This window comes from Tinamus guttatus, unplaced genomic scaffold (assembly GCF_059628265.1).
Source record: "Tinamus guttatus ecotype Peru unplaced genomic scaffold, ASM5962826v1 Tinamus_guttatus_pri_ptg000323l, whole genome shotgun sequence".
NCBI lineage: Eukaryota > Metazoa > Chordata > Aves > Tinamiformes > Tinamidae > Tinamus > Tinamus guttatus.
Window position 1 is genome coordinate 858,672 of NW_028288857.1, and position 15,129 is coordinate 873,800.

The 15,129-nt window shown below is 42.0% G+C and overlaps 1 protein-coding gene across 1 annotated transcript in view; it reads left to right on the top strand.

Annotated features, from left to right (window-relative positions):
• Positions 1–514: 514 nt before the first annotated feature.
• CMIP (c-Maf inducing protein) overlaps positions 515–15,129 on the top strand; it is a 124,083-nt gene continuing 109,468 nt past the window's right edge. The window contains exon 1 of the mRNA XM_088529057.1: positions 515–999. Within this exon, the coding sequence (XP_088385183.1) occupies positions 703–999 (297 nt within the window). The 5' untranslated portion in view covers positions 515–702. The remainder of the gene's footprint in view (positions 1,000–15,129) is intronic.

A 15,129-nucleotide genomic window follows, 5' to 3' on the forward strand; every position in this document is an offset into this window, starting at 1 on the left:
GCGCGAACCAATGGGCTGAGGCCGGAGCGAGAGGCCGCGCTCGCTCCGCGCCTCCTCCCCCTCCTCCTCCCGCGGCGGCGGCGGCGGCGCGCGCGGGCGGGCGCGCTCGCGCGCACTCACACTCACGCACGCACTCACACTCACACGCCCCACGCGCGCGCAGCCCCACGCAGGCACCCGCCGGCGCGCACACGCACCCACCTACATGCCCACGCGCGCGCCCGCCGCTCGCACTCGCGCACACGCCCCGGGGGGAAGGAAGGAGCCGCGGCCGGACGCCCCGCAGCCCCCGCCGCCGCCTTTTGTCTGCTGCCCCCGCCGCCCGCCCGCCCTCGGCTCCGCTCCGCTCCGCGCGCAGCCGCCCGGCTCCATGGATGCGGCGCGCTGAGAGCCGCCGCGGCGCGGGGCGCCCGCCCGAGGACACATCTGAAGTTTGAATAAGGATTTTTTAAATCGCTTCCCCTTCCCTCCTCCCTTATTTTTTTTTTCATTTTTTTTCTTCTCTGTGGCTGAATCCCTTCCCCCCTCTTCATTTCTTTTTTTTTTTTTTGCCTGCAGCGTTTTTTAATCTGCTGTGTGGGGTTGGATTATATTTTTTTATGTATATATCTATCTATACCTAGCTAGCTAGCTCTCCCACCTATAGGAACCTTCCTCCGCGAGGCGGCTCGCGCCGAGCACGATACAGCCCCGCAGGCTGCTATGGATTTTAACGGCAGCTCCGGCGGGGGCAGCGATCACAGACAGCTCGAGGAGAGCAAGCCGCTGCTGGGGGAAATGTCTGCGACGGAGGGGAATAAAATGGGTGCTGCTCCGTGCCGGCGGGCGCTGCTGCACTGCAACGGCATGAGGTACAAGCTGCTGCAGGAGGGGGACATCCAGGTGTGCGTCATCCGGCACCCCCGGACATTTCTCAGCAAAATCCTCACCTCCAAGTTCCTGCGGCGGTGGGAGCCGCACCACTTGACCCTGGCGGACAACAGCGTCGCCTCGGCCACGGTAAGAGGCGCCGCGGGCCCGCCGGCCGCCGCCGCGGGGGCTGAGGGGCCGCCGCGGCCGTTGGTTGTGTCGCCCGCGGCCGTTGGCGCGGAGGGGGCGCGCGGCGGCCGCGCTGACCGCAGTGTCTTTGCGAACATACGTGTAGATGTGTCCGTGTATTCCTGTGTGTGGGGGGGGGTGTAATAACTTGGGGGAAATGCGGGCACTTTGTGTCAATTTCTGCCGCGCTCCCCAAGCGCCTCCCTCGCCCTGAGGTGTGTGGGGATGTGCGGTGGGGGGGCTGCCGTTGGGTGAATCCTGAACCGCCCTGTGGCGTTTCGCCGTCTTTATGATCCTGCCGATGCTGAATCTTGAAATTACAGCGTTTTTATTTTTTATTTTGACCAAATCCATTTATTTTTACTCCCTCCCCCCCACACTAACACTGACATGAATCCAGGCTCGAGCGGTTCCTTCCCGAAACCGAAGCCTGCGGATGCCCACTGACATCTTGGCAAAGTTGGAGGTGGGGAAGGTGGAGGATGCTTTCAATTTGAAAGCAAATGCTTGGGTTTGCACGGCAGCTGCCCCGCTGTGTTTCAGGCCTTGTTTTGGGTTCGGATTTGGCGGTTGTGTATCCTGCCCAGACACTGACGATGTGGTCTTAAAACATGGAGATTCCTTCAGGGTTTTCCTCCTAGTGGAAAATAACGCAAGAGGAGAATGTACGGCCGTAATATCAACAGCAGTTGGAATGTGCAGAGGCGAATGCAGTCTTTAAAAATGTGATTTATATTTACGGGTATAACTTAAAATTTCACTGGGCAGTATTGTTGGAACATTTATACTATGTGATGTGGCTACGTCCAGGTTTTGTCTGGTAGCAATTAACAGCTCACAAAACATGTTTTACACCGATTTATAACCATACCGAACTTCAGTTACGCTCTTTCTTTTTTTGATTTATATGCAAATATCTGATTTTTTTTCTGAATGGTTTTGTCCCGGCCTTCCTATAGGACGCTGCTGACATGAGAGTGTGAATTGGCTTTTATGTAGGTTTCTATTAATGGTGGATTTAAATGGGTCTCAGCCAGCCTGTGATGTGCTCCGAGTCTTCTTTTTTTTTTTTTCTTAAGCGCTTTGATATGGAGACACGTAGTGAGTGTCTCTTCTGCATCACGCTCTGCTACAGACTATTCAAAGCAGGTTTCAATGGGAGCTGCTTTAACCTTCAGGTAGGCCGGCTGCCTGAGTTCCTCTTTTGGAGCTGCCACAGTGAGATCTTCACCTATTGTTTCCACCAGACTGTTGAAAATGTTTCGAAGGGAATATCCTCCTCCTTTGAAGGAACAGCTGTAAAAAGAGAGGAGGATGAGTCAGTGAAGCATTGCTGGAGAATACATGAAAAGACACGGGCACGAGTAGCATTGCAGTTCGTGGTTCTGGTAGGACACCATCTGTGCACAGGGGAAGTTGAGTGTTGGTGGAGATGAGGCATTTTCCTGACTGTAGCCATAACTGATTATTGCGAAAAAGAGGGGGAAAAAAATGATACTGTTGGAGAGAAGCGGCATTCTGCTACGGACATTAATCTCTGTAATGTAGCAATGCTAGACATGAAGCTGTATTTGTACAGGAGACGTCAAAGTCTGCGCCTGGCAAAGTGTCACCAAAGAAACAGTCACCGAAAAGATGTCAAGAGTCCTGTATGGTAGTGCTTTAATCAAAATGTGTTTTCGTTCCTCATTATTTTGAGTATGTAAGTGGTGAGAAGATACCAAAGCACTGTGTGTACCACTGTAGGCTCCATTTTTCGACCAGTGCTCTTCGTGCTTGGTCTTGCGCCTTATCATTTTTTTCCAGCAGTAACTCACCAAGTAAATACAGTGTTCACAGAAATATCTGTTCTCTATCATTTCAAGTACTGTCTTTGATTTCTAGGGAGTAACCAGGGGACAAGGATAAGATCCATGTTCACTTGTTGCCGGAATGTGCGGATATGTTAAACTGTTGTCTTTCCGACGTCATACCGAGCTTTTGCTCTCTCATAGCTGAAAAAGTGTGATTTAAGCAGAACATATAGAATATAGAATATTTATAATTAAAAAAAGTTAAAGTGGAAGATGGACACAATGCCAAAAATGCCTGGAAACCTCCCATAGATATTTAAATATAACTAGCTTGGTTTTCAAGAGCTGTAGAAAAATATCCATACCTTCCAAGTCTGAGCATTGGGAATATTCAGCAGCTCTGATAACAAGGTCATTTTTATACCGAGTGCTTTCCACAATCAGGGTGCTTTATGAACAGCCACTAATTAATCTTCACATCATCCCTTTGCAAATCCTCCGGCATGACGAGTTTTACTGCATTCTGTAGAACATGAATAAAATTGAACAGGAAAATAACATCGCTTTGTTTTGCATTTGAAAGCAAAAGTTGTAATGACAGCTAAATCCAGATCTGGAGAATTATGCCCATGAATACTGTGGATAAATTATTTGTTGATTCTAGATACTTGCCATTCTTTCTATGACACTTGATACATACTTGAATTAGAGTCTTTCCACGCAAGCTCTTTCTTATCATACCTGGGCTGCAAAATAGCAATTAGCATTAGTTAGTATGTTGATTATTCATAGGTATTTCTTTCCACTGATAGATATTGTGTATGCCCGCATATAAATAACATTAATGAGCCTATACCTGCAGTTTCTTTTGCAAGAGGTAACAACTTCCGTTGCTTAATTAGGCCGTTATATTTTGTGTCTGGTAAGGTGGTGATTCTTAGCAGGAACACTGCACCGGAGTGTAGAGGGAGAAGTGTTTAGGCCATCTTGTTCCTAAAGAAATGTAAGGAGGAAAAATAATTTTCCCTGCAATAGGCTTTCCTAAAAAAAGGATACGGTTTCCTAACCGTATCAGAAATGACTCTAAATTAAAATAACCCCACATGAATCAAAAAGATTAATAACTAATAATGGAAATGTATTAGCTCTTAGAGAACCCCTTAATTTAGGTGTTTGGACTTGATTTACATGTTATTTTCATTGTTCGCTTCACTTTCCTCATCTCTCAAAGACTGAGTCACTTGGGCATCGTACGATTTCACCACTACGGTTTCACCAGTGCTCATACATCTTGTATAGCTTTTGTTCTGGTGCTGGTAAAGATTTTTTTTTTTAATTAAATGTCAAAGTCCCAGTAGGAAGTTTTGATATTTACAAACTCTGTTTGCCAGACAACAGCTTGCTTGGGGAGGAACCTGACTTTCTTCCCCATGGGAAGAATAATGTTTGTTTTTATAAACACTTACCAAATCCAAATATAGTGCCCTTGCTATGTTTTTTTTTTTTTTTTTTTTTTTTAAGTAGGATCTATCCTGGCACAGTTTGAAGGGCGGTGATAGTAAAAACAAAGACAGAAATAAAATCCCATTAAATACTGCTTTTTTTCTGAGTTTTTGTGTGGAGAAGCTGTCTCTGTCTTCAGCAAAAATGCTAAAATTCAGTTGTAAATACCAGAAAGGTGGCAGCCATAGCTAAACTTCTGTGCTTTTAATATCTTTTTGCCTCATCCCTTTCATGTCTCTGCTCTTTTCTGTTTCATTCTGTTCATTGCAGCAGTTGGGAGTACGTGCTTGGGACGGTGGTTTTTAAACTACTGACTTACAAGGAAGACTTGTGCTATGGATGTGCAGCAGGAAAAGAATAAATAATTTTTGCTAGCTCAGGATAACCTCTCTAATTCCCATCTGGGAAGACAGGACATAATTGAGACCATGAAGTTACTCATTAATATCCCTGAAGGAGGTGGAAACTTTGGCTTTTTATGTCTGTTTCGCATTTCTTGGCTTCGTATTTATGGGTAAGGTTAATATAATGTAACATTATAGTCAAAGCTGATGACAGCCTTGAAAAGCTTGGGGTATCTTTTGAATCTTGTTCTGTGCAAAAATGCTGTGTGAAGAAAATATTTTATTGACAAAATAGCTTATGAGAAATATTTGAAAAATAAGAATGTATGTAAATAATGCAGGGACCTGCATTTGTGTTTTTCTAGGAAAAAAATCATGCAGAATATTAAATGAAACAGGGAAAAATCTGTTTTAAATAAGAGAAGTATAATAGGAAATTGTCTGAGAATTGCTTTTTCAAAATTTCAGTAAATCTGCTAGTGCTTTATTTCGGCACGCTATTACATGTTCTTTTCCTTCCTTCTTGTGGTACAGACGGAGCAAAAATTCCTATCAAATAAGACCTTTGTTTACTTTAGCGCAGGTTCCTATTAGTTAGAAAAACACTCTTTTAAAAATTAAATTTCCCTTGGAAAACAATTAGCTCAAGGGGGAAACATTATGCAGAACTAAGAGGTTTCAAAACAATTTATAAAGAGATTTTTTTAAAGCCTCTCTGAAAAAGGAATGCCATACCATTACGCGGATTCTAAATAACATGGTAATGTTTTTACCTCCGGTAGTAGTGGTAGTAATAGTAAAATAAACAGTCTGTTCAACAAACCAAATGCTGGCTCTTTGGTCCCGTGCTATTGATTGAACTCTACGATTATGAATTAAAACTGTCTTAATTGGCCCCCTTCATTGCACCTAACAAATAAATATGAACATATAAATAACCCACCAGTTTAAGATAATTTCTTTTCAATCCACTGTAAAAATGGAGTGCTAAATTACAATAATATTTGTTTTCTTTTTTTGTAGTTAAACCGATTGTTCTTATTTGATAAGAAGTAGCACATGTAGATTTTGGTTGTACATCTTTTTGTCTGTTCTGAATATCATGTAACCCTGTTGCTGTCTGAGATATTTTCTTCAAGCACATCAGAAAAAGCATTTAATTTTTTTTTTAATTTGTGTATTTAATATTTCTACGCGACCCCTGATATTTTAGATGTCTCTGCAAATTGAGGCGAAATTTACTCCCTGTAATTTATGTTCTTGAAATTTACATTGTCATTTCAACATTAAAGGATGGCATACATCCATACTAACAAAACCCATATTTTCCTGATAACTCATGAATTTAATGGGTTATTCTGTTATGACAAACTATTGCTGTATTAATTCATAGATAGATGTTAGAAAAAAAAGAAAAGCTAAAATGATATTTCTTGAAAGCTTTTTTAATGCCTGAGTGTTTAGTTGCTAAAGTGGTCAAAAAACACAGCTTATTTATAAGTCAGCAGTGTTAAGGTATGTGTTTATATGTCACAGAGGTTATATAAAATATGAAAACAGAAGCTATATTCATTGATAGAGTGTGAGCTCTTAAGGCCATTAGTGTTAACACCCAGCCAGTAAATTTCACATGTTTAGGACCCTAAATAAAAAGGATTCTCAGAAATACTTGTGCTTCATTATTCTTGTTGGCCACAGAGCAGCCAATTTTGTGGTAGCCACTGTGTGGTGGTCATAGTCCCCCTGAGACTTGTAATTGCCTTTGGCACTCGATGGGCACCTGATTCTGTGTCAGAGCAGGCACTGAGGAGCTCAGCATCCTCCCAGGATTTGCTCTTTGGGGACCTCTGAGACCAGCTTTACTTATTTTTATATATATATATATTTACACTGAAAGAGCTAGCTGGCGATGGAAAGAGTTTGCTACGTCATCTAGGATGGGGTATGGGCCTGTTTGGGCCTTTTAGGAAAGGTTGTATCCAACATGAAAAGAATGTTTAGTTTTTCCAGAGGTAAAAATCTAAGGTGATAGTCCCAAATGTGTTGATGCTTGGATTTACAGACTTAAGTTTGAATTATTAGGAAATGTGGAAAAAACAGAGGTTGAAGCCTTGGTCCCACCAAAGTCACTGGCAGAATTGTGTGTGTTGGGGAAGGTTTCGGAGGAAAGAGATGATAGGTTAGTATGTTGGGGAGGAATGATTTTTTTGAAGTGTTTAGTTTGTTGTGTGTAATTCGATAATATTTTTGAAGGTTGTAAATAGTACGTGAGGTTTAACACAGTGCAACAAAATGGCTTCTCATTTCCTTGTATCTTCTGCATTAGTGAGCAGAACCGACCTACCTAGGTGTTTGCTTATCTACCCACATAGGATTTATGAAAGACGAGATCTACCTCAAGCAGTTCAAGCATTCTGGAGTGTTTAGAAGTAATTACATTGTGGGTACCATGGGTAGACTGTGACATGTTTATTAGTGTTTTGAGCATTGCTAGTTGCATTAGTTCTGTTCTGTGTCTGTAGATGATTATAGAAACATAGTGTTTAATTCCGTATGTAAGCGTATGGTGGATGATTAATATATTGCCGTGGGTAATCCATAGAGAGCACTTGTGCACATACATGCACCGAGTGAAAACGTGTTTGCGCTGTCTGATGGTGCAGCGTTGTTGGCAGCAAGGCTGTCTTAGGTAGTGCTGCCCCGTGCCCTTCTTCTCTGCATCTGTGCTCACACTGCATTGCCCTCTTTTGTACTACAGCAACTTTACGGGGCGGAATCCTTGTCAGCTGCTTTGGGCCACACTGTCTCTGTTTGAGCCTTTTCATATTTTGTCTTAAATGGATCGAGAAGCTGATCAGTCCCATTGCACAGTCCACTCAACTGTGGAGGAAGAAGAGGGAGGGCAACACAGTATTGCTGCCCAAACCAATGTATTTTTAAATCATTACCTAAAATTGTCCTGTTTTGCACAATATTTTATAATGCCAGGGCAATGCCAGGAAAGGGAAAAGGCACTTGAAAAGCATGTGTTATAATTGAACATGGCAAAGCTGAGTGAAGTTTTTGCTTTGATTGTTTCAGAAAAAACATGAAAAAGTCAGAATCAGATGCCAAATTAAAAGGTTGTCACTTTATAGGCTTAAAAATTATTAGAATTTAAAATTATTCTTTTGCGGATATTGCAGCTAGTACTTGCAGTAGTTGCACTTTGAACATTTGCAGTGATTTCCTTGACTTTCTGTCTTGGGCCATCACGTGACTGACGGGATAGGGGCAATAAGGTGAGAAATACAAAAGCAAATAAACCGCAGCAAAGCATAACGTACAAAGCAAAAAATAAAAAAGCACAGGCTGTGTAGTCCAGAGTTCGAGTATGTGGTGAAAACTACCTTTTTTTTTTTTTTTTTTGAATTTTCTATATAATTTTAAACAACTTTGTACCTTTCTCCTTTTTTTGAGGACCTTGGTAGACAGGGTTCTGTTGTTCTGGATATATCTAGTAGGATAGATGTGTGCCTGTTACTAAATGGGCTTAAGAAACTCGTCAGGTTGCGGTGACGAAAATACGGTGTAGAACACGTGGCCGTGGCTCGCGGGAAGCAGCCTAGTACCCTGAGCAGGGGGGTTGCCGTTCACTGTTCGCAGTGAATGGCACAATATACTGCTCAGGGAGCCAAAAAGGTTCCCTTAAAAGTTAACTGGGCAGATTTCAGATTGGTCACTGCTTGGTAGAGGTGACAGCCTCTACCATTGCTCTTGTACAGCTCTATGCAAAATGCAGTCCTATTTTAATTTGGTTGGCAGATCTCTAGCTGTAGAGTAACCTTTACTAGCATGAATTGTCTTTTTTAGGGGAGAGAGGCTTGATGGAAGTCTCCCTGCTAGACAGCAGAACCTATATACTAATTCTGGTGCACCCATTTTATGCTAACATTTAACCATCATTAAAAGTTAAATTTTGGTGTGGTTTCTATGTAGAAAATTAGCAGCAAAAAAATTTGTGAATGAAGGTGATAGCCCTGGCAAGGAGAGCATTTAAAATCTTCAAGGTGTGGGAGATCCTTGGAGCCTGCACCTCTCCTGGAATTCATATTGAGTGAAGCTGGAAAAAACGTAGGCATGGTTTGTTGCAGTGCATTAACATTTAATTATTGAGAAAGATTGTGGTAGGTCAGCAAATTGAATTACTGATAGAGGAAGGTTTTTTTTTTTTTAAATTTATGACCCCACACAGCTAAAAAGTCAAGGTACCATGGGGCAAAAGGGAGGCAAACTGAGAACGGCAGCTTGTGCGGATGGATGTCAGGGATTTGGTGCAAGGCGATCCGCCTTCCGGAGCGGCCCTGGGTCAGGCTGCACCAGGGTGCGCACCCGGCTCATTGAGAATTCCCGGAAAGGTCCTGCCAGCTGCTGCTGCTCTGCCGGCGCTGCTACCGCCTTCTCCTCCCCACACAATAGAGGTTTATTCAGGGAAAAACGCTCCTTGCTGCCGTCCCAGTTTGATAGAAACATCTGCCCTGCCTCTGCACTTACTGCTTTATAGAGGGAAGGTGATTTTGATGCTGAAATTAGCTGGAACTCCGCTGCGATGCGTTGTTCTGGCCGAGCCGTGCGCGGGAATCCGCCGGAATCCTCCCAGTCCTCTTCACAAGACCCGAGAAGCACAGGAAGATGCTGCTGCTTTTGCTTTCTGTCTTGATTCTCCCTTATGTAGGCATTTCCAGTTGGGAGGCAGCTGCAAAGTGGGAGGTCGGAGGCCATGCAAGCCGTGTATGGACCCTTTTTGTGTCTTTTTCCCTTTTCTGCACAGAAATGTCAATTATTTCAGAGACTAAAGCTTTTGCCCTTTTCAGAGTATCTTATGGTTTTTTTGAAGCTCTAGTTCCTGTAGCTGAGCGATTGCATGATTTTATTATTTGAGTGAAAAATATAAAAGGAAAATTGCTTTGCTCTTGTTAAGAAGAATAAGCCAATGCTTCAAAAAAGAGAAAAAAAAAGTCTGCTATATCAAACTCCTGACCTCTAAGCTATCTTAATGATTTTAAGATGGGCATTTGGAATGCTTGTAACTATCAGAACAGGACTTTTGCTTCTCAGATTTCTGATGTTTAAAGAAATGTTGAATATATATATTCTCCTTTAAAAATATAAAATTCAAATGTTGGATCACACAGGAATGGATATAGGTTTTGTAAAATTCATTTACAAAGATATCACACATGGTGCAATACATGTTTTATCGAGAAAGCTGGGACCAAGTTGAATTAGAGACTGTAAATTTTTAAGAATACATAATTTCGTATATTTTTCTTAGGCCTAAAGAGAAACTGAGTTTGCAAGGGGAATTCAGAAATAATGTTTGTTTTTTTTTTTCTTTATAAATCCATGATATGCTGGGAACATGCCATATTTTTAGCTATGTAGAACAGAGTTGTCTCGGTGGTCAAGTTGTGATATTACGGTGTTTTATGTTGCAATGTTCCTTTCTCCTGGTCTCTGTCTGTTTTGCGTATTTTGTTTATAAGCTTTTGGGATCAGCAGATGTCTCGTAACGTGGTTGGTTCCCGTTATAACGGGGCCCTATTGTACCACAGGGTTTTCTTTGCTGTTGTAATGCAGTTAGTGCACGTTGTGGGCAGGCTATATCTTGGCTATATCTATGCGAGCATCTAAAATAAGACTAGAATGACCATTTTCATGGAAGCTGTGTTCAGGGAAGGATATTATTAATAGTAAAGTAGAAACTGCTTTTAAAACAAACATTTCTGAAACATGCCAAGTGGAATCAACCTGTTGCATCAAAATAAAAAGGGTTTTTTATATACATATTTTATTTTCAAAAAATATAAATGTTTATTTAACTGTCTCTGAAGAAAACACAGGCAGTTTTTGCTTTTGTCTTTTAAAGCAACCAGAAAACATGATTGTTGGATGACAGGTTAATTATTTAACAAATTTTGGGCATTCAACTTGACTATGGTTCAACAGTCTCAAAGTGCCTTATGGTCACTGTTTTATTGGGGAAAAATGAGAGACTAAGAAGTGGAGATCAGACTTTTCAGCTGTGTCTGCTGCTGTTGGAAGGCTTCACTTCCAGGTCTGTTTTGGAAGTAGTGCTCATCTGTAGTTCCCAAGGGTGTCTTGGGGAACCCCAAAATCAGTTGAATCTCTTGATTGTGTTAACTCAGGTGCCTTGCCATCTCATAGTAAGATTCATAGTAAGTCAGTAGTAAGGTTGATGCAGAAACAGTTTCGTTGCTCTGAGCAGCTTCCAGGCCACATTGTCCTTTTAAGGGTTTATTTGAAATTAGGGAAATGATGACTGATAGCAGAGTGCGGCCTGTGGTGCCATTCTCTTCTTACTACCTTCCAGTCTTCTTTCAATGTTTTGCAGATGGCCCCTTAAATTTAGGAAAAATGTAATTACAGGGGTATCTCAAAATATCACACTGCCGTTTATAGTGATACATACTGTAGAAAAGATAGAAACCTGAAAGCAGAAGGTCATGTGGACACCTAACTAGCTCATCTGTGAGCCGGTCTCATATAGCACAAACAGATGCAGCCTTTTTTCCTAGAGTTACGCGGTTATTCTAGTTGGGTATCCGCGAGCAGAGCTGCTCTTGGCAGTTGAAAGCACTGTTGTGCAAAGGCAGGTTTCTTTGCGCTGGTTGTTCCAGTGCCAGGCTGGGCATTTGATGTCAGGGACTGCGAGCTGTGGCTGGACAGTTTCCTGGGATGCTCTGGCTTCAGGATGTTCTCGGGGGAGGTATGTGAGCTATGTGCTCAGTGAAAGAGCCGTGTCCTTTAGCTCAGAGTGACATATGGGAATTATTTATGTGTATGGATAAACAGAGGAAACTATCATATGATGAATGAGGAAAATCTATACAATTATTGTCAATTGCTACCATTACTAAACAGGTTATGGTAGCATGATTACATGATTGGAAAAGGAGCTTCAGCTTATTCAGTTCAGGAAGAATGCTTCCTCGCATGTTCTTAAAAAGAAAATACTGATAGTGTAGTAACAGCCTAAAGTAATGTTGTTCCTTGTCCTTTTTATTATGAAAATATAGTTCAGCCATTTTTCCCCCCAGTATATGGAAGTAAGGAGCATTGATGAAAGCTATTAGGAAAGCACCAATTATCAATCATCATATTGTTTGTTTTTTCTTTCAACTCTTTGTGGTTCTGTTGCATCTGGTTTATTTGGGTCTAGTTTATTTGTTGGTGTTTTTGTGGTGGCTTTGGAGGAAAATTTTTGCGTATTTAACCGAAGAGGAGCCTGGTAGCTCCTCTTCAGATAGCTAGTTCTTTAGAGCTACCTCTTCTAGACTGTTCTAGAAACACTGACCAGCCTCTTCCTCTTCTCCTAAAAGAGTAAATAGCTTGAGCAAAGTCCTGGCGCTAAAAATTGCATCTACCTTGCAACAAAGTAATGTGGACACTGAGGAAAACGGTGAATGAAACAGGAAATAAAGCTGGAAAATTTGAAATTAAATGTGCAGGACCAGACATGCACTTTTGTACTGCATATTAACATAGCCTTTCTAAGTAACCACTTTGCTTTTGGAGTTGAGCATTTCCCTAAAGACTCTAATGTCTTCTCCCTCGATGTTATGGCAGAAGAAATTATTGACATTGAGAAATGCTACTTAAGCTTTTTTTTTTTTTTTTTTTTGGTGCTATGTCACTGTCTCACTTGAAATTAATCTTTTCTGATCTCTTGTAAGTTGCATCAAATGCCCCCAGTGACTGGGGTTGCCTAATGTACTTTAAATCTGGTGAAATCAAATCTGTCGTGGGAGCTGACCATGTATAAAACTGTTCCCTCGTGGAGATAGATGACACGGGAAAGTACTGAACTCTCCTTCGTGCTTGCCAAATATAGGACAGATTCTCTGTTGGCTTTAACCTGCAGTGAGCTTGGTTGATTTTAAACCCGTGGGGAGTCTGGATTGAGGCAACACTGACTGTTACTCATTTTGTACATGTTGTGCTTGCTCTATGTATTCACTGGAGTGCAGTAGGGCCTGGGTGGGCTTGCAGGGGGTGGAAAGGGAAGAAAGGAAGCCATGGTTTGAAACGCAAACAAAACAGTTTAAATGAGGGAACACATCCGCGTGCTTCAGCTGAGAGGGGAAGTGCTCGAGTTAGTGGCTGCAGCCTGCTTATAACCAGGGCCTTTTGGCCCTTCTTGTAGGGATATAGTCTACAGTGTAACTTCTTAATACTGTGCAAACGTGTGCTGTCCTTTGGGAGCAACCCACAGTGTTTTTGAAGCTTAGATCATGTAGATTAAGAAAACTCTTAAATTTGATGTGTTACCTGTCTCCTAATGCCTTTTAGTTTCTCCAACCCATTTTAACTGGAATAAAAATGTGATGTTTTGCTCTGTTGCCTAGATTGAATGTCTGGGGTTTTGAATGTTGTGTCTCGTTGCTTTTGAGTTTTCTGATCAGAAATAGGAGAAATGAACTAAATTGTGTATTTTTCTGCCTGTACAGCGTGTACCTGTAGATCTTTCGAGAGCTGTCTTGAGACTCTTGTGAATGATCTAAGACTCCTGCTGTGCTCAGATTTCAGGTTACCAGATTTTTTTTTTCTGCATTTATAAGAAAATCCTGTACAAACAATGCTCTGCTGTTTCCAAACACTGCAAACTTTTCCCCTTTGCTTCCTGTTTTTGTAGCATGTGTTTGTGAAAAGACCTTGTCGTCTTAGTGCTGGAGTTAGCAGTAATGTGAGTGCATTCAGTAACAGCCACTGCGTATTCCAGAACACAGGGAGCCAAGCTGGTCTTTAGCAGGTATCATTACTCTCTATTTGGGATAAGACTAAAAAAGACTTGTGCACGTAAAAGCGAAAGCACACGCAGTGTTAAATTATGCAGTTACGAGCTTGTTATTTCCCCTGCCCCCAAGTAGGCGAGCCAGTTAGTAACCTAGTGATCTATACATGAGGCTTTAATTGGATATATGCCCAGAGTGCAGATTAATATGGAAAAGCTATAAAGGCATGGGTTCACAACCCTTGTTTGACCCCATGAGCACCGTCTGCATGATCCCTTGTGAAGTTTGAGGGATCCTTAAAACAAAGCAGTATCTTCATAGACTTGCTCAGATCCACTTACAAACCAGCGTATACTGAGGTTGGTGTCTCTGTCCTAATGTGAGTACATTTTGATTAAATAGTACTTAATCAGTGTAATATTCATTTCATATTTCTTAGTGCCTTAAATAGGGCAGAGGTGCATCTGTAGCCTCTTTTTAATTTACCTGGCTTAGGTTTTATTTTGAAATTGTTTAAGTTTTCTTTTTATGATTGTGTATAATTTGAGCCTTCTGGGGATAGGAGCTTGGGAGAGTCTCTCATAGCAAGGTGAAAACAAGCAGATGTCTTGACTGCAGCTGGCCAGAGATGAATCATTTCATATAAACTTGCCTGAAGAACATGATCTCTCACTATAAACCCATACTCCAGAGGGAAGGGAGAATCCCCATTACTCAATGACAGCTTCCTGGCCTCAAATTCCAGTGTTTCTAGTTTGGAAACCTTATAAAGCATATACAGACGCCCAGCTGTGTACAGCAGAGGCTTTCTCAAGTTTGAGTACAGTTGTAGAACAGCTTTTGTGCCTCTTCTTGCATTCTTTTTTTAATGAAAATTATACCTAAATGAATAAATAACAGTAATACCTCTAGCCACCCCAAACCAGTTAAATAATCATGAGGTCCCTTCTAAAGTGGGATAATATTGTACTAAAGAGTTTGGCAGCTTAGCTGAGCCCTGGTGCTGACCCTTCTCAACCTTTGTGTGATGGAGAGCAGCAAGATGTGTATCGCACAACTCTCTTCCTCTCCCTTCCACTTCCCCATGACTTTCTGGAAAGGACTTACATGTTAGAAATGGCAGTGGTTCCGCACGGCCTCCCTGTGGGACAGCACAGAGCTTGGTCTTGTGTCTGGGTCCCACAATGACCTATTGATGCTGGTTGCTTCAGCTTTTTCTAGCCCGTTTCTCCCACAGCTGAGGGTTTGTACTCGTGCTGCTTCTGGGCCAGTCAAACTTTGCTGTTGTTTGTAGCTCCAGCATTGGAAATGTGCAGGTCTCCTGCAGTTCAGGACCTGTGGGCTGCTCTGTTGCTGTTTTATTTTCTTTGCCATCTTCCAAGTTGGGTATGGCACATTCTGTAGTTGTTCTCTGATGGTGGAATGGAGATGGTATCTCCTGTGGCATGAAGTCTAATCATTAAGAGGGGAAAGCTGAAGGTGCTTAGATACTTGCAGAAAATAAGATAACCCTGCTTAAACTTTTGTGCAAGTAATTTCAATGTATGGTTCTAACAAGAGCCTGACTCACAATTGCTTGGAATAGCCCTTAACTCTTTCCCTGCATTTAGAATATGGGGGTTGAAATGAGTCATTCTTGGGAACGTGGCAGTGGGG